Source organism: Ambystoma mexicanum, chromosome 11 (genome assembly GCF_040938575.1).
Source record: "Ambystoma mexicanum isolate Mex_15411 chromosome 11, UKY_AmexF1_1, whole genome shotgun sequence".
Taxonomy (NCBI): Eukaryota; Metazoa; Chordata; class Amphibia; order Caudata; family Ambystomatidae; genus Ambystoma; species Ambystoma mexicanum.
This window is the reverse complement of record NC_090934.1, coordinates 781,961,501-781,980,816: the sequence shown is the minus strand read 5'-3', so window position 1 is coordinate 781,980,816 and position 19,316 is coordinate 781,961,501. Positions and strand designations below refer to the sequence as shown.

Below are 19,316 nucleotides of genomic sequence, written 5' to 3'. Positions count from 1 at the left end.
TCTTGGCCACCTTCCACTGGAACTTCCTACCTCTCCCTATCCGCTCCACCCCACCTACCCATCTTTCCGCTCCTCCCTGAAAGCCCTTCTTCTCCACTCCCCCCTGACTCTCCTTCCCTACCTCTCCCCCCCAAAGCCCTGTCCCCTTCCCTTCCCCTCCCTCCTTCCCCCTCCTCCCGATGACCTCATATTGGATGCTGTAACCACCGTTAAGATCACCTGGGAATCCCCCCCCATTCCGCTCCCTTCCCCCCTCCTTTTGAGTAAATTGTTCTATATACTGTACCACTGGTTTGTTTCAAGTTTGTAAATATGATTCTTCCTTTATGCACTGTTATTCTGTAAAGCGCTTTGGAGTAAAGCGCTATATAAACTCAATAAACATAAACATAAACAATCACAGATGAGAACACGTGCTGAGCCTGTTTATGAGGATTCGAACAAAGTATGACAGAGACCAGGGACAAAACACAACAAAATGATAAAATAAACAGGTGACTTACAAATGTAATATTAACTGGGTGGTCGGGGGAGTCAAGTGCTTCAAATTAAAGAGATGTACTGAGCGAATATACAAAATTACACTATTACACGGCACTGGAGCGAGTGGTGGGGTCAAATAGGGAGGGTGGAGGAGAGGATGGTGGGAGCTTGCTATTTAGCAAGAAGGTGAAGGTAAGCGGAGCTTTGGAGAGATCCACAGTCAGGCTAAATGATCACAAGTTATAGAGAATAGGAATAATAGCTCTTACTATCGGATTACTTACTGTGTCAAGCTCTAGTGAAAGCAGAATGGTTAGCAGGGGAATAGGTTGATGGTTGAAAGATAATGGCACAGTTTCTTGATTAGAAGAGGGCTCAAGTATGCCACGTTTAGGTTCCATTAACCGGAAGAGGCTTTGTATTGAAGAAAATTTCGCCAGCAGGCTGAAGGTTGTTATGCCCACATTTGAATCAGCGTAGAAGCTGTGTGGTGTAGTGCCTCTGGCGACCTGGCCCCGACCAGCCAGTCATCAAGGTATGGGTAAACGTGGTGGCCCTGCACCCTGAGTAGGGCTGCCACTGCATTCGTTAGCCTTGTAAAGACCCTCGGGCCGAGGTGAGGCCAAATGGTAGAACTCTGTATTGAAAGTGAAAACCCATGATCCTGAACCGCAGGAAGGGCCAATGGGGTTCCCAAATCGGTACATGCAAGTACGCATCCTTCAGATCCAGGGAGCACATCCATTCTCCCTCACACAAAGTCTCTGCAATGAAGGCTGGAGTAACTATCTTGAACTTTTGAAGGGAAAGGCTCAAGGAAGAAAGGACCAACACAACTCTCATGCCAGCCTGGTTCTTTTTGTGTATGGCGAAGATCTGGGAATAGAAGCTCCTGCCTCGCTGAGAAGCTGGGACTTCCTCTACCGCCTGGCTCGCTACAAGCAAACGGTTTTCTGCTAAGTGAGTTGCTGTCCTAATCTGCGGGAGCGGAGGAGAGGAAGGAGGTAACAGAGGGATTGGTAGGCGGAAGCTTGTGGAGACTACTGAGAGGATCCGTGGGTCCTCAAACCTTGATATGATATGATATATGATACAATATGCCAGGAATGTGCGTCAAGGTACCCCCCACCGGAGACTCGTGGATCCGGTGGACCTGTTACAATTTCTTTCCCTCTGAGGCTGCTGCTGAGGAGGGGGACTGGAAGAAGCCCTTGTTAGATGCTTTGTGCTGCTTGTGCCTCTGTTGGCTCGGGGACCTATCCAGTTGCCTGGAACGTCTCTCCTGGAAGCCCCTGAAGCCTCCAAAGGCCTGACTCCTGTTTGAGCGCTGGTGCGACTGGCTGTATGGCTTGGGTGTGGACGTTGTTAAAACAGACAAGGATTTAGCTGTCTGTGAGATTTTCCTTTTCTTGTCTAGTCCCTCGTCTGTTGTCGAGTAGAACAAGTTACCCCCTGAAATGGCCATTCGACGATGTGTTCCTGCACATCTGGGTTGAATTTCATTGACTTGAGCCAGGCAGTCCTCCTCATGTCGGTGAAGAAGCATATGGCTCTGCCTGAGGTGTCAATTTGGGCCACCGTAGGTTCCATTATATCTTTGACGACAATTTTGGCCTCTGCCATTGCTGCCTTGAAGCCTGCCTGGCTGTGGGTAGGAAGCTCTGGAAGAAAGTCTGCGATCTCCTGCCACAACTTTTGGTTAATAGCCGCCAACATGGCGTCGCCGTTGGCCTGACGCAGGTGGAGCGTGGCATTCGAGTATACCTTTTTTCCAAAAGACCCCAAAAGCTTTTCTTCCTTGACCAGGAGTGAGGAAGCAGATGCAGCTGAAGAAGGCTGCAGTTTGGAATACAGCAATGACGCTGCTATCACAGAGGAATGTGTCTGGAGGTGCACCGACAATAAGAGGGGATACCCTTCCACATGCCTGTATTTCGCGTCCAGACACTTATTGGTAGGTTGGGTGGAATGAGGCTTGACCCAGCCCTTTTTGGCTAGGGATTGGACATACTTCTGCAGAGGGATACCAGTTCTCATGGAAGGACGCAGCGTAATTACTTCCGCCAGGACCCCGCCTCAGGTTGCTCCAGCTTTGGCTGAGAGATGCCTAGGTACTCAACCAGACCCGCCAGTCTCTCATGGAATGCTTTAGCTGACGATGGTGTGTCCGGATATTCCTCCTCGTCCGTGTCCTCTGCTGTGTACTGCACATCTGGGGGTGCAGGAGGAGTGCTGGGCGCGGGCAGCTGTGGCGTGCTGACTGGCAGTGCCGGAGGCTGCTGAGGGGTTGAGCCTGGGGCTGAGCTGCCATGATTGGTGTGGGAGCCAGAGGCTGAGCTGGACCCAAGGTCTGTACCCCGGCAGGAGCTTGGGGCTGTACCAAGGGGAGCATGTCCCCGATTACATTCCTGAGGATGGTGCCCATCTGTGATGATCTCATGAGGGTGAGGAACTTCTCGAAGAACCTGCCCTCGCAAGGGAGTAGGGACAGGAGCCTGAGGCTGCGGTGTCCACAACAGCCCTTGTCTCGCCATGCTGGGGGATGTGTTCCTACCCTGCGAAGTGGAGGGGTAGGACGTGGACCAGGTAACAGGCGTTACCCAAACCTATCAGGATGCGCACTCCCCAGCCTGATCTCCAAGCAAGAAAGGCGTTCGGTGAGCCACCATTTTGTCTAGCATGGTGAGCATCTTGTCTTGCTCCATGCCACTTGGCTTGGGCTTGGAGGATGCTGAGCTGGGCCCAGTCTCTACCTGCATTCTGAATAGCGATGGTTGAGACCTTCCCTGCACCTCAGGTCGAGACCTGGGAGACAGAATGCCCTCTGCCATGGTGCCGGTAGGGCTGCGTACAGGTGTCCCCTCAGACATGGGTCCGGTAGTAGGGCGATGCCCCTCGTGTTGGAGCCCGATAAAAGAGCTTTGCAGCCCTTCAGCGGTAAGACCGGTAGGATCTTGTGATCCCTTGGTGTGCCGGCCGGTAGCTGGAGTAGCCTCAGTCTTTTTGCCGGTTTTAGGACCTTGTGGTCCCACCTGCTCGGGCACTTCCCGGGGAAGGAGTAACCCTTACGGGGTGCAGAGGAGAACAGAGCACCTACCTTGGGCCTGGTCTTCCTCCTCACATATGCTTTGAGGTCCTCTGGAGGTGAACTTTCAAAGAGCTCTCTCCACCTACCCAACCGATTCATCAGGGCACGCGGAGTCAAGGCGTTGCACATGGAAAAGCCGTCCGAGCCGTGGTCTGGGCCAAGGCACCGGAGGCAGAGTGCGTGGTGGTCGGAGATAGAGAAAGGATAGAAAGGATTCTCGCAGCCTGGACATCTGCTGATGCCAGCCGGCGTGGACATGCATCGGGAAGGAGCGTGGCACCAGAGGACAGAGCAGTACCTGACAATTGAAAATAGAAAAGAGAGAAAGAATAACTTCTTCCTGTGAAAAGCACGTGGAATTACAAGGCTGGAAGGCCTAACCCAGAAGCGCTGGTGAAAGTGGTCCCTTCCCGTCAACAGGGTCGGATTGGCCCAACAGCCAATCGGCTGTGGCTTGGCCGAAATCATGTTTATTCCCTGGAGAGCGGGTTCTGCCCACGGATGGGCCAGTGAGGAAAGGAAAAAAAAAAGAAAAATAAATCACGCAAAGTTGAGACGTTGGGGTGGACACCGCTGGACCGTCACCGTGCAGCCAATACAGTTAGCAAAGTAAACTTCTGTGTGGGCAGCAGCAAGGAGAGCAGGCTGGAGGCTGCAGTGCTGGGCTGGGCACACAGCACAGTGGCGCCGGTGCGCACATTAAGTTGCTTTCAACTTTGCAGGAAGCAACAATTTTGTTGCACTTCGCAAAGTTGAAAGCAACTTGTGCCTGTAACACTCGTTCAGAGTAGCAGGCACAGGAGCTTATTACATTGCAGAATTGACTCGCATTATACAACATACGGTGACAAACATTGCAGTACTGTGCACTTCACTTAATAGGATTGGTACACTTTAAAGCAGCTGCAAGATGGCATATGACCCCAACTTAAAACATCCAAATAAATACATGCATAAATATAGTGGCAAAGATTTAAGAGCAGCATCCTCGTGACGAGATATAGCCAGAGTGCAATACACACCAATTAAAAAAATGTGCACTTCGTATAATGAATACTGCACTCTGCTTTTAAATGGGCCTAAAAAATTACTTTCATTGCGTTATGGCTCATATGAGAAGTCTGGCCAAGAAACAGGGTTGCGTAAGTGGAACAATGAAAGGGATTGTGGGAAATGCAGTGCAATATCCTTTCGATTTCCTTAAAACAAAACGACACCCATAACCTTGACAACTACAATCCCCAGAGGATCCAGTAGATTTCCTCTTCTTGCAGGGGCTGCAGGGCTGGGATTAAAGAGGCCCCTGGCACTGGCAATAAACATTGTGAATCCAGATTAGTTTTGCAGATTAGTGCATCAGAGGATTGGAGACTGGAGCGTGGATGCTATGGAGAAAAGCTGGGTGGCATAGCCGACACCTGCTGCGTAAATCTTGTTTTGTTGATATGAAACCTGTTCTCTCGCCGCACATATGCCAGGTATTGCTACATACATGTATTCCCAGGCGGGACATTTTGCAGGGAGAAGGAGAAGAGTGTTTTCCTGGGTAGCAAGACGCCACTTCCCTCCTTGAGGATGCAGCCTTTCGCTTGACATACCGTTTCTGGTAATCATAGTTTGCTTGTGTGTTGAGCTGCAGACAGGCGGTATTTAAACTCATGCAGAGTATGGACACGAATGTTAAGTACAGGACAAATTAAGGAGTCATCTGTGTCATCTTGATCCTTTTAGGAGGTACGAAATGGTAGTGCTGGTCTTTATGATTCTTGCTATGAGATAGAAAAAAGAGAGCTCTGCAAACACATTCAAATGAGTAAATGAGTTCTGATTTGAATTGGTCTGTATGTCACAAGGAGGAGGCCGCACAGGAGGACCACAGCAGCAGCCAGCTAGCAGTGCAGCAGCAGCCAGGCTGAGGCCAGCTCACTTTACTATAGCCTGCATGATAGCTCAGTGGGATGAGCGCTTGCTGCTGCGATGTGTGTGTGATCTGCAGGTTGCAGGTTTGATGGCCATCTCAGCCTTTCATCCTTCTGAGGTCGATAAATGAGTACCAACACAGGTTGGGTGATATTGTATGCATATTTGTTCTAGAAATAATAGCTTAAGCGTAAGTGCTATACAATGACATGTTATCGTTTGGCCTTGGACGTCTGCTTGCATTCACAGTAATTTGACAATATGGATCTATACACACACAGATATTAATGATACAGATGTGATCCATTTTTGTATGCAAATTTATGTTATTTTATGAGTTGTGTTGTAATGTAACAGACACATGAACCCTCCATTACTAGCATTTTCTCTAAAGTAATGAAATTGACGCGATTCACGGATCATGGTTTGAGGGCCAATTTTTTGAGGCAAGGGGTGGGGCACTTTTTTGAGGCGAGGGGTGGGCCAAATTCTTTTGGGTGCCCGGGCCTATTTCTTGTCCCAGTCCGACCCTGCCCGTCAACGTGGAAAAGAGGACTGAGGAGTGGCGTCGGTGGGCAGAGTGAACGAAGCACCTGCTCCCAGGGCTGCGCCCCCGCCCACATCTAAATTTAAAGGGGAAGACAATTTATTCCGGTGAATAGGGTTCCATTTCCCTTGCCCAGTGGGGGACACCCATATAGTATGGAGGAAATGAAACGGACGTAGGAGTAATTAATAGTTACTCAACGCAGTGACTAACGTACTATTAGTCATAGTACCCTTTCCTCCATTCTGTATGGGTGCCCCTCGAGAGGGACGGGAGACGGAACCTTTTTCACCAGAAAAAATTCTTATTCCCCTTTAAATTTAGAGGCGTACAGGGGCGCGGCCCTGGGAGCATGCACTCACCTGACTCCTTCCACTGGCATCACTCCTCAGTCCCTATTGACACAGACAATGATAGGCATTGCCTAATGACACCAGTATTATTAGAGGGAGGATGGTGGGACTTATGGAGGAAAGGGGACTATGGGCTAAGAGTATGTTAGTCACTACAGTGAGTAACTATTAATTACTCTTACGTCCCATCCCCTTTCCTCCATACTGTATGGGCGATTACAACTGAATGTAGCCCCAGGGTGGAGAGGAGCCCCTCCTTAAGAAAACAGGTTTCTTACAACCACCTTCCCGAATGCCACGTCTGACCTCGAGGCGGCATCCAAACAGTAGTGCTTACAGAAAGCCGAAGGGGTGGCCCAGGTAGTCACCCTGCTGATGACCTGCCATGGCACATGCCGTTGGAACGCGATGGCCGTGGCCTTGGCTCTGACCACATGAGCATGTAAGTTAGCTGGCACTGGTTTGTGCTGCCCCTCATAAGCCTCCTTGATGGCCGCAACCATCCACCTTGCTAAGGGGGCCTTGGAGGCCTGAAAACCGGAACCTTGACCCACCATAAAGTGATAAACAAGGCGTCCGACTTGCAGAAGTCCTTGGTTCTGTCCAGGTAATATTTCAGCGTGCGTCTGAAATCCAGACGGTGCAAGACCCTTTGAGGCTCGTCCTTGGGGTCGGCGAAGAAAGTGGGTAAGACCAGTGGTCGTTGTGGGCGGGAGCGGTGCTCCTCTACTTCTTTTAATGAAGTTTTACCGTTCCTATACTTTTATTTTTAAAGAAAACCGTTCTGGAACGGTTTCGTTTTAAAATAAAAGTGTAGGAAGCAGTTGAAACTTGCACTTTCAGTGCAGTGCATTGAACATTCCCTTAAACTGCAGGCACATGCATTTGGGGGTTTATATTGTGCATGGAAGGTTTGTGGCTATGGGGTTTGCGGGGAGCAGTGCAGAACAGTAGGGAACATAGCTCCACTACGTCTTTTCGTACACTTCTACCACTGGGTAAGACTATTTCCTCGTTGAGATGGAAGGAGGAGGTCACCTTGGGTACGAAAGCAGGGTTCTCCCGCAGGACGACCCTTTCACTGTGAAAAGTGGTGTAGGGTTCTGATGCCACCAGAACCTGAATTTCGTTGACTCTGCGAGCTAAAGTGAGGTCGACGAGCAGCACTGTCTTTATGGTGACCAGCTTGATGTCCGCCTATGCCATAGGCTCAAAAGGTTTGTGCACCAAGGCGCCCGACACAACATTAAGGTCCCACACCGGGTGTGGCTTCTTTATAGGCGGGTAAAGCATGTGGAGGCCCAACAGATATCACTTGAACACAGGGTTGGAGGAGGAGAAGAGGCCCTCCTCCGAGTTCCTGTAAGTCCCTATGGCTGCCAGATAGGTGCGGCATGTATCCACCTGCACACTGGAGTGGGCGAGGTGTGCTGAAAAGGAGAGCATGTCGTCCAAGGTGCAATTAAGAGGGTCGATCTCCCTAGAGTTGGCCCAATGACAGAATCTAGACCATTTACTCTTATATTGGCTCCTAGTAGCCTTGCTTCTAGCACCCTGGATGATCTCTAGGTTAGCCTGAGATAGGCTTAAGTGTTTTAGCGTGACCTGCTGAGGAACCACGCTGCGAGGTCTAGCTTGTGAGGAGCAGAGTGGAGTACCCTGCCCCCCCCTGCTGGGCCAGAAGAAAGGCTGGGCCCAGCGGTAGGTGAATCAGTGGTCTGTCCAAAAGGATGAGGAGCTCAGAGAACCATGGTCTGACCGGCCACGTGGGAGCTATCAAAATGAGGCGTGGAGGAGGGGGATTGGGAAAACCCCTTGCCCCCCCCTTTGATGTTTCCTCCGATGATGACTCAGAGAACGGTCCGGTTGTCTGGACCTCGCTTCTTGGAACCCTCGGAACCCGCCAAACGCCCGCCCCTTGTCGGAGCGTTGCTGCGACTGGGTGTAGGCCTTGGGCATGGCCTTTGTAAAAATAAAGATTTTGCGGTTTGCAAGATGTTCTTCTTATCTAATTCCTCATTCGTGGTGGAATGGAAGAGGTCACTGACCTCGAAGGGAAGGTCCAATATGCGTTCCTGGACATCGGGATTAAACTTAGTAGCCCAGAGCCAGGCCGTCCTTCTCATGTCCATGGCAATGCAGATGTCTCGGGCAGAGGCATCAATGTGGGCCACAGTGGATTCCATAATGTCCTGCACTACCAGCCTGGATTCTCCTAGTCCCGACTTGAAGCGCGCTTGGCTTTGTGCCGGAAGTTCTGGGAGGAAGTCCGCAATTTTCCGCCAGAGCCTTTGGTTAGCAGCTGCCAACATAGCATCTGCGTTGGCCTGCCGCAGGTTCAAGGAGGCGTTGGAGTACCACTTCTTCCCGTATGCCTCCAAGATCTTCTCCTCCTTGCCTAGCAGTGTCGAGGACGAGGTGGCCGAGGACAACTGTGGCTTGGTATAGAGTGACGCTGCAGCTATCACAGAAGAGTGCGGTTGCGGATGAGCTGAAAGCAAGAGTGTGTCACCCTCCATCTGCCTGTACTTGGTGTCGAGGAGCCGACTGACAGGCTGGGCAGAGTGCGGCTTGACTCACCCCTTCTTAGCCAGGGCAACTCTTAGGGAGAGGACTTCTGCTAAGACCCCTAGCCTGGGCTGAGGAAGACCCAAATACTCTGCCAAACCTGCAAGGCGTTCGTGGAAGGCCCTGGCTGAAGATGGCATGTAGGGGTCCTCCTCCTCGTCCGTGTCTGGCAAGCTCAGGGGGTCCGGAGCAGGTGGAGGAGTGCTGGGCGCCGTGGGCTGTGGAGTGGAGACCGGAGCCGCTGGCTGCTGCGAAGGATGGTGTGGAACCGCCTATACTGTGGGAGGCAGGGAAGCCAGAATCGGAGGAACTGGCTGGGGCAGCGGCATCTGCACTGGGGCCTGTGGCACCGGAGCAACGACTATGGGTGCCGGTGGGCTGACCTGAGGGAGCATGACCCTGATGGAATCCCGGAGGATGGCCCCCATCTTGAGAGTTCGCATCAGCCCTAGGAACCTTTTGAAGAACCTCTCTTAGGAGGATGTACAGGTGGCAGGTGATAATGACAGTGTGGCCAAGGGCAGCTGGAGCCCGGGCACACTTTGCCTGGGGTGCAGGGGAAACCTGCCATGCGCTGCTGATGGATAAACTGTAGACCAAGCAACTGGTTGGCATTAGCCCCACCTTGTGACTCTTTTCTCCACCCGCTCCGCAAGAGGAGGTATCGGATGAGCGGCCATCCTGTCTGGCGCGGCAGCCATTTTGTCGAGCTGCGTGCCACATGCAGAAGTTGTGGTGCCTGGCTCGCTGGAACCAGCCCCTTCCAAGACGCCTGGTGTTGGAACAAAAGACCTATCCCGCACCTCAGGCCGTGACCTGGAAGGCGTATTGCCCTCGGCAGAGCTGCCGGTAGTACTGAGTGAAAGCACCCCCTCGGACATGATACCGGTACCAGGGCGTTGCCCCTCAGGAGTGACCCCGGTAAAAGAACCTTGTGGTCCCTCAGCACTGACACCGGAAGGATCCGGAGACCCCTCGGCCGTGAGGCCGGTAGCTGGACTAGCCTCGGTATGTGTGCTCGTACTAGAACCCAACAGGTTCCTCCCGGTCGGGCGCTTCCTTGGGAAGGAGTTGCCCTTACGGGGTGCGATGGTGAATAGAGGCCTTTCCTTTGGCCTTGAGCGATGTTTGACAGAGTCCTTTAGGTCCTCCGGAGATGACTTCTGGACTCGCTCCCTCCACCTAGCTAGCCTGTTCTTCAGTGCCCGTGGAGACAATGCGTTGCACGTGGAACAACCTTCCCAGCCGTGGTCGGGGCCAAGGCAGCGGAGGCAAAGGTCATGGGGGTCGGTTGTAGGGAAGAGCCCGTAGCAGGCTGACACCTGCCGAAGCCGCTGTAGTCGACTTGCGCCGGGGAGGAGCGTGGCGTTGGAGGACCAAGTACCTATAGAAAAGAAAAAGATAGAAGAATATCCGGGGAAGAGTGCGTGGTATTACATGGCCGAGGCCAAACCCAGGAGCGTTCGTGAATTCGGCCCGTTCCATTCGACATGGAAAAGGGGACTGAGGAGTGGCGCTGGTGGGCGGAGTCAGGCAAGTGCATGCTCTCAGGGCTGCACCCCCGCGTGCCTCTAAATTTAAAGGGGAGGAAGATTTTTTCTGGTGAAAAAGGTTGTCTCCCGTCCCTCGCAAGGGACGCCCATACAGTATGGAGGAAAGGGGACTGGTCGTATGAGTATATCTGTTTACTGCACATTTTCTGATGTAAGTGGTGGCAAATAAGTAACAGTGATACTGAGTTCTGAAGGCCAGGTTGAATTCAAAACGCACTCCTGAGTAGAGCTAAGGGGGTGCACTCTTTCTTCATCAATTTGCAGGTCACTGTATTCAAACAAGCCGACTGCATATTTCTTGGGAGCTGGTCACTAGTGCAAATGATGCGCGTCAGTGCATTGGTGTTGGGCGCACGTACCATGCAGCACTCGTGTTAGCAATTAAATCACATTTCAACACAGCAGGCTCTTAAAAGGCCTGTTATCAATGAATGTAAACAAAAATACACTTCTGTCCACATTAAAGGTCCATTCCACTGCTGCCCCGTTTTTGTTTTAAAGCGTAAAACGCTCGGAAACGACTTTCACGTGCGTTGCTAGTCACCCTGCATCTGCTTCAAAGTGTTGTAAGGGGGTGCTTGTCTTTTCCTTGCAAAGAAAAGAGCACTCCGTTTGTGAATTATCATACACTTTTCTATGGCGGGACAGGCCACATCCTCGACTCCGGTTTGTGCAACCACACTCAAGTATTCCCATCAAACTCGGAGTTTGGCGCCACATTGTCAAACAATGCTTAATAAAGTGGGGAAACAACCCAACTGATCTACATTTTAGATTAACGCTATAAAGTGATAACACGGGAAACAATTGAGAAATGACAAATCTATTAAAAACTGGAAAGTTTAATCAAATGTACAGTAAAATGAATATCCCACCACTGTGCAGATTCCATAGCATTCCCACCGATTTCATAACATCAATTGATAGCACATGCAGCCATTCCCCCAGGCTTTCATTTACAGTAAAATAGCGAGACTCTGAGTCCAGCAGAGAAATACCTCACCAAGGCACGGAAAACCGCACCGCGCTGCCAACTCCTGCAGACGCACAGCTGCTCTTTTAATCAAAGCTTATGTCAGATGTGTAGGTAACACATTCTTTCATGAACCGATGATATAGACAGAAGCGTCGAAATGCTCGTTCAGTGTTAAGTGTTCAGACAGGCCAACGAGTGTTAGCAATAAAACAACGGTGTCACTTTGGATTTGAAAAAACTCTTACCTTAGAAAACAAGTCAAAACATCCCAACCGGCTGATGACGCAGTATACTTCCGGCAGGCGAGGGCCTTTCCCACTTGGCTGAGAATGAAAGGGAGAATTACATATTTAATAGCTACCTTTGGCAATGTAAACTGTGCACAAGAAAAATAATTTTGTTTTTCTCTTCATACCCAATTTTACTTTACATAATAAAGATTATTTTTTTAAACTGCGTCATATCTACGTTGCCCATCGTTACTGCTATATAGTCCTGTAAACTCCATGCCGTACTGAGAAAGAGTCATGCCCTAATCTATCCTGCTGTTGCACCTTGTGGGATAGGTGGTAACCGAGCTGGGTATCAGGTCATTCATTCCAGTCACTACAATTAAGACCTCTTTGTACCAAGATTGTTTCATCATCTGCTTAAAATAAACGAATTATACTATACAAATAAGGGTGTTTTGGAAATAAGGAACTGGCTCACCTTCATAAAGCCACCATCTTCCTGATTTAAAAAAAGGCAAGACTCACTGCGCCCTGCCACAAAGGCATAACACTTAGGAATTGTTAGGTTTTTGGGATGTGCGTATCTATCTATGTTTGGCCACCCGCTGGCTCAGAATTATGCCACCTGCCAAACAGTACCCGAATAAGCATGAGCATCTGGGGTGGGAGGGAGCCCTTTTGAGGTGACCTTTTTATTAAAGAAATGCTATCAAATCAGCTGCCACTACCCTTTAACTATAAGCACACTTTGAAAACTTCCCCAATGCAGTCCTAGAGGCCAGATTACAACATTATAATGGTGAACTAATTTAAGCAAACACAATGCAAATATTCGGAATTGACTAACACACATTGAACTCGTTCATTAATCAATAAAAGCCCTTTGTTTAAAACAATGGTGCAATTCAGTATGCTTCCTCCAACACCATTTCACATAATAATAAGACTCAATCTGCCAGTGAGATGCCGGTGAGATAGCTCAGCGGGTTGAGTGCTCGCTGCTGCGATCTGAGCATGATCTGCAGGTCTGAATCCTGGCAAGGCCAACTCAGCCTTTCATCCTTCCGAGGTCGATAAATGAGTACCAATTTCGGATGGGTGATAAGGTATGTAAATATGTCCTCTGTAAAGCGCTTTGGAATAAGGCGCTATATAAATAACACATCATTATCATTATATTTCTGACAACAGGGACAATCCATATACCTCCTTTAACGCTTACCTTGTACCCTGCCGAAGTGTTTGGACCCTCTGGTAGCTCCTGCGGTCTTGCTCCACTGGGATAGTCCCCTCCCTGCGTGCTGAAGTGTGTTTGTGGTTGTAGCTGTAGGTCGGACCTCTGAACCTGTTGGATTGAAATAGGAAGCTCTCCTTCCGGCTGTCTTTCTGCAGGGGCGCTTAATTCTGGCTTCGTTTTTATGCTCCAGTTACCTGACAGTAGCTGTGGCTTATTTTGAGAAAAGCGATTGTCCTTTATTTAAGGAATGTTCACTCCTGTCCTCTTACTTCCAAGTTCACTGTTTGAAGTGTTCAGAACTGTTTTTTCTAACAATGTCCCTTCCGTTCGTTTAGCTTCTATCTTGTCTTTTGCTCTCGTCCTTGTCTTTTCCTTCTGTCCGTATGTAGGGAGGAGTGTTTGCAGCCCGGGCACTAAGCGTGTGTGGTTGACTGAAGCTGTGGTGCTTTCAGTAGAAGTGCTGCTCGTTAAGCGGCATGAACGCTCTAATTGCTTCTCTTTGTTTATTTATGTAGGTGCGGACCGAGAAGAGCTGCTTCTCTGTTTCTTTGTGCAGGTGCGGACCGAGAAGGGAGCTGCAGAGCTGTCAATGGAATCAGAACGAGCCAAAACTCGGATCCGGTCTGGAAAATGGCAACGGCGAAAATCAAGAGAGCTACGATGAGGAGCATCTCAACGGGTAAGTGTTCAAATACCTAAGATCCGTTTTCAGGGACTTCCGTCTCTGACTGTATGATGTTTTTTTTTGCAAGTTCTGATTTCTGGCCAGAGAACCTTTCGGTAAGCGTTACGCGGCAAGGCAGAATAATGCGAAGCACAGAGACACTTGTCGGTGCTGTTTAAAGAGCTACACACCCACACGCAGTAGACTGACAACAAGAAAGCGTGCTGGCTAGGCTGTCGGCCATATTGGTGGAATTCAAAGTGGATTACTAGGTTGGCCATCTTGGTAGGGCGCACCACAAAGTGGTCCAGCCTTGCTTTTCCCTTGCCCTACTGGTTCCAAGCATCATGTGGGTGTGTGTGGTGTGCGCGCATGGGAGTGAAGTCCCGGTGGTCATGACAGTACCCCCTTTCAAAGCCCCTCCCAAGGGGTAGCTACCAGGACCTGGTTTAGTTGATTGGTCCCGATGGAACCTCGCTACAAGTCGTGGTGTATGTACATTCGTGGCGGGTTCCCTTGCGCGGTCTTGAGCCTGTAGCCCTTCCAGTCTATCAGATAGTACAGGGTACGCTTTACAACCTTGGAGTCGAGGATGTTCTTTACCTCATACTCTGGTTTGCTGTCTACTAATACTGGGGCTGGTGGTGTTATAACTTGTGTGCCTGGTTGAACAGGTTTGAGTAGGGAGACGTGAAACACAGGATGTATGTGCATGGTGAACAGCCAAGTTAATCTCACAGCAACAGGGCTAATTACGGCTGAAATGGTATTAGGGCCTAGACATTTGGGATGGAACTTCCTCAGCCCCTTCAGTTGAATATGTTTGGTAGCTAGCCATACTTCATCGCCCACTTGGTAAAGAGGGGATTCTCTTCGCCCACGATCGGCAACCCTTTTATGAGCTTCCTCTGCAGCTTGTTTCAAGGTCTGATGAATGTTATCATGCAACACTCTGACAGCTGGCATTTCCAGTTTTTCAGGTGGGTGGGTTGAAGTGGGGGGGATGCCATCCATGTAGTGCATACAATGAACTGTACCTAATGGAAGTGTGCACCAACTTATCATATGCATACTCAGCAACCCACAAAAGATCGACCCGTCTCTGGTCAATCTGATGGAGCATACACTGGAGATATTGCTCTAAAGTTTGGTTAGTCCTTTCCGTTTGTACACCTGTGGGTGGTCACTGGTGGACAAACGTACATGGATCTGGGCCAGGCCACAACATCTCCTCCACAATTGGGACACACACTGACTGCCTCGATCAGAAATCACTACTAAGGGGAAAACATGAAGCTTGACAATCTGCTCCAGAAAGTTCTTGGCCAATGTGTTAGCATTCGGGAGTCCTTTAAGGGCTATGAAGTGTGCGATTTTAGACAAAAGGTCTACTACAACCAAAATCTTGTTGAATCCACTGCATGGGGGTAGATCAGTGATAACATCTAACGACACAGTATGCCAATGGGCTGGAGGCACGGCTAGAGGTTGCAGAAGGCCAGAAGGTTTCTTTTTTTGAGTCTTGTTTTGCACACATTACTGCATGTTTGGCCATACTGTGTAACGGCTTTTCGCCAGGTCGGCCACTAATAATGCTGTTGCACTTTGGCCATGGTCTTTGTGATTACTGGATGTCCTTCTACTAGATCACTGTGATAGTCGGAAGATGGAGTCTGTCTTGGTAGCAGGGTAAACTATTCCGAACTTCTCGCTGGGTGTCCTTGGCTGCCCAGGCCTCCTGCTCGTCCGGCATCATCGCTTGCTGTATGGATGTGTGTAGCTCATCCAGTGGAGTGGCTGCGGGTTTGGTAACACCTAGCAGTTTGCAGGAATGATGGCCACTGGCTCCGGTGAAGCATAAGCACTGTCTCCTCCCAAACGTGATAAAGCGCAGCCTTGCCATTGCATACTCTGGGTGGGTAAGTTATGAGAAAGTCGTACTCTGCAAACAATAGGGTCCACCTCAGCTGACGTGACGATTGTGCCTCGCGAATCGCAAGTACTGCAAGTACTGATGATCCGTAATTACAGTTATGGGGTGTCTGGCGTCCAACAAGTGGTGCCTCGACTACTTGAAGGCTGCTTTGATCGCCAGGAGTTCCTTGTCTGCAATGGCGTGATTCAACTCAGCCAGTGAGAATTTCTTCAATCCAAAAGGCCACTGGTTGTAACTGACCAGTCGCTGGATTCTTCTGCGATAGCATGGCTCCCATAGCCACATTAGACGCGTCGGTCTCAACAACACATGGGAGATCCTGTTTTGGGTGTTGCAAAATGGGTGCTGTGGTGAATTTGTGTTTCAAAGCCTGGAACACTTGATCTGCTTCCGAGGTCCAGTCAAACGTACTGTTCTTACGAAGTAGCATGATCATTGGGTCACCAAATTCAAAAATGTAGGAATAAAGCGTTGATAAAAATGAGCAAATCCTAAGAAAGTCTGGACTCCATTCACTTATGTGGGTGACGGGCAAATGAGGATCGCGGCAACCTAACGGTGGTCCCTGCTAATGCCAAGCTGAGTCAACATAAAACCTAGAAACTCAAATTCCGAGACATGGAAGGCACACTTCTCCAGTTTTGCATACAATTTATGCTGCCACAGTTTCTCTAGCACTGCTCGCATGTGGAGGACATGGTCCCGAATCGTGGCTGAATAGATCAAGATGTCATCAATGTAGATGATTGCGCACACATCCAATAGCTCACGCAAGACGTCGTTCATGAAGTACTGGAACACCGCTGGCACGTTACACAGGCCGAAGGGCATCACCTGACATTCACAGAGGCCAAATTTGGTGCGGAAGGTGGTCTTCCACTCATCCCTGCCTTTGACCCACACCAGGTGGTAAGCACCTCTGAGGTCCAACTTGGTGTAAATGCAGGCATCTTTGACGTGATTCAGAAGCACGGGTATGAGTGGTAGCAGATAGCGGTTCCTTACAGCGATTTGGTTCAATGATCGATACTCGATACAAGTTCTTAGGTCCCCCTCCTTCTTTGGTACAAAGAAGAGGGGAGAGGCCGCTGGTGATTTGGACAGTCAGGTAAACCAATTGACCAGGTACTGGTATGAGTATGTCGTCAGATGGGTGTTTTCTTGTTCTGTTAAGTTGTAAATCGACTACAGGGTACTTGAGAACCAGTTTATAAGGTCTATCTGTCAGTCATACGGCCGGTGTGGAGGAAGGGTATGTGCCTGCTCTTTATGAAACACACCTTGATATTCCAAATACTAAGGCGGTAACACCCCTACTGTGCCGAGAATAGAGCCTGTCTTCTTTCATTCAGACACTACTAGAGGGGCCCCAGAAGCCAGACCCTCACTGTAGCACGTTTGTCTGCAACTCTTGGAAAAGGTCAAGGTCCTGGCGCACCAGTCAATGCTGGGATTGTGAGACTTAAGACAGGGCATCCCAGGATGATCTGAAACAGGGGAGCTCCGATCAGATCAAAGAAGAGGCTTTCACGATGTCCGTCCTGACAAATCAGTACCACTTCCTCTGTGCATTGGGTTACTGGGCCCGACAATAATTGGGTGCCGTCCACGGCAGTGATGTTTCCCGCCGTTGGTTTTGGCCAACAAGGGATGCCGATTCTGCGGGCCATATCGTGGTCCATATAATTGCCCACCACACCGTTGTCCACATATGCCTTCAGTGCATGCATCCGAGATGGTTGTTGGTGACAAATGAGTACCACAGGTAGGACCAGGTTTTAGGCCATAGATTCCTTTTCCTTGCTCGACAAGCTGACCTCTACACTTGCCCGGCATTGGATTTTACGGAAAAGTGCTCCCTGTCGCCCTTGTCAGTAATATCCATAGCCCCCACGGTCTTCCTGGGAGGTTTCACTGGACAATCCTGAAAAAAGTGCTCTGCCGCAGTACAAACACAGTTGTTGTTGTCTCCTCTCCTCCCTTTCGTCTTGGGTGAGTGTGCAGCAGATACCTCCCAGCTGCATGGGCTCAGGATGATTCTCAACAGCACGTACTGGACTTTCCTTTGGGCGAACATACAATGACCGCCCTTCGGACCAAACACGATCCATCCTACAATCCTGTTACCGGTGATCCAGCTGCAGAACCAAGTCTATATACTCGGCATATCCCTTTGGCGGGTTGACCATCTGCGCCAAAACATCTTTCAGCTCCCCTCGAAGACCTCGGCAGAACATCTTTTCCAACTTCTCTTCTGGCCAGTTAGGCTCTACCACCAACCAATTCAATGTGGCCACATATGCCAGAAGATCCAGATTACCCTGATGTAGAGAGAGCAGTTCATTATCGAGGGTTTGCCCCTGAGTTCGATGAGCAAACAACTTTTCCAGCTCTCGTTGGAACCCCTGATAGTTGCTCAAGATGGGGTCATCACGATACACCAGCGGGATGGACCAATTGGCTGCGTGCCCACCCAGGTACGAGAGAACGAAAACCACCTTGGATTGATCGGTGGGAAAAATCCCAGGTCTGCATAAGATGTGAGGAATACATTGGTTCATGAAAACCGCAAACCTATGGGGATCTCCTGTGAAGTGCTCGGGGAGTGGGGGCTAAAGGGATTGCAACAAGGACGACCGCTTGAACTGCGGCAGCAGGAACAACAGGGGGAACCGAACCAGGGAGCAGAGCTTGCCCTGCTTGGGCTTGCAGTAACTGTCTAGCTAATTCCTCTGCACGTTCTTTATTCACTACCAAATCCCACCACAGTGCATTGGTTTCAGACCTAGCCGCGCGATCTTCCACCCTGAGCTCACCTAGGAGCTGCAATAACTGATATACCTCAGAGGAATCCATAGCGCTCGGGCAACGTGGTAACGTGGGCTTCGCATTCTGTAACGTTTACCTTGCACCCTGCAGAAGCATTTGGACCCTCTGGTATCTCCTGATGTCTCGCTGTGCTGGGATAGTCCCCTCCCTGCGTGCTGAAGTGTGGTTGTGGTTGTAGCTGCAGGTCGGGCCTCTGAACCTGTTGCCTTGAAATAGGAAGCTCTCCTTCCTGCTGTCTTTCTGCAGGGGCACTTAATTCTGGCTTTGTGTCTCTGCTCCAGTTACCTCACTGGATAAGCCCAGGTCTGCTGTGGATTATTTTGCGAAAAGCGATTGTCCTTTATTTAAGGAATGTTCACTCCTGTTGTCTTGCTTCCAAGTTCACTGTTTCAAGAGTGTTCACACCTGTTTTTTCTAACAATGTCCCTTCTGTTTGTTTAGCTTCCATCTTGTCTTTTCCTCTTGTCTGTATTGTATTCCTTCCATTAGTTTAGCTTCTGGCTTGTCTTTTCCTCAAGTCCGTGTGTTAGGAGGAGGGGTTGCAGCCTGTGTACTCGGCATGTATGGTTGACTGCAGCTGTGGTACTTTCAGCAGAAGCGCTGTTTGTTAAGTGGCATGAACGCTCTAATTGCTTCTCTTTGTTTATATATGCACATCCGGTCCTAGAAGGGAGCTGCTTCTCAGTTTCTTTGTGCAGGTATGGACTTAGAAGGGAGCTGCAGATTTGTTGGAGGAATCACAAGGAGCCGAAACTCGGATCGGGTCTGGAAAATGGCAACAGCCAAAAATCAAGAGAGCTACGAGGAAGAGCAACTAAACGGGAAAGTGTTCAAATACCTAAGATCCGTTTTCGGGGACTTCTGTCTCTGATTGTATGATGTTTTTCTTTGCACGTTCTGACTTCTGGCCAGAGAACCTTTCGGTAAGC

General features: G+C 49.8%; 1 protein-coding gene across 6 annotated transcripts in view; it reads right to left on the bottom strand.

Moving 5' to 3' along the window:
• Positions 1-19,316, bottom strand: part of DENND2B (DENN domain containing 2B) — a 1,727,973-nt gene that overhangs the window by 184,875 nt on the left and 1,523,782 nt on the right. For all 6 annotated transcript variants that reach the window (XM_069623705.1, XM_069623704.1, XM_069623706.1 and 3 more), the window contains one exon: positions 11,734-11,811. In XM_069623705.1, coding sequence (XP_069479806.1) covers positions 11,734-11,811 — 78 coding nt within the window. The remainder of the gene's footprint in view (positions 1-11,733; positions 11,812-19,316) is intronic.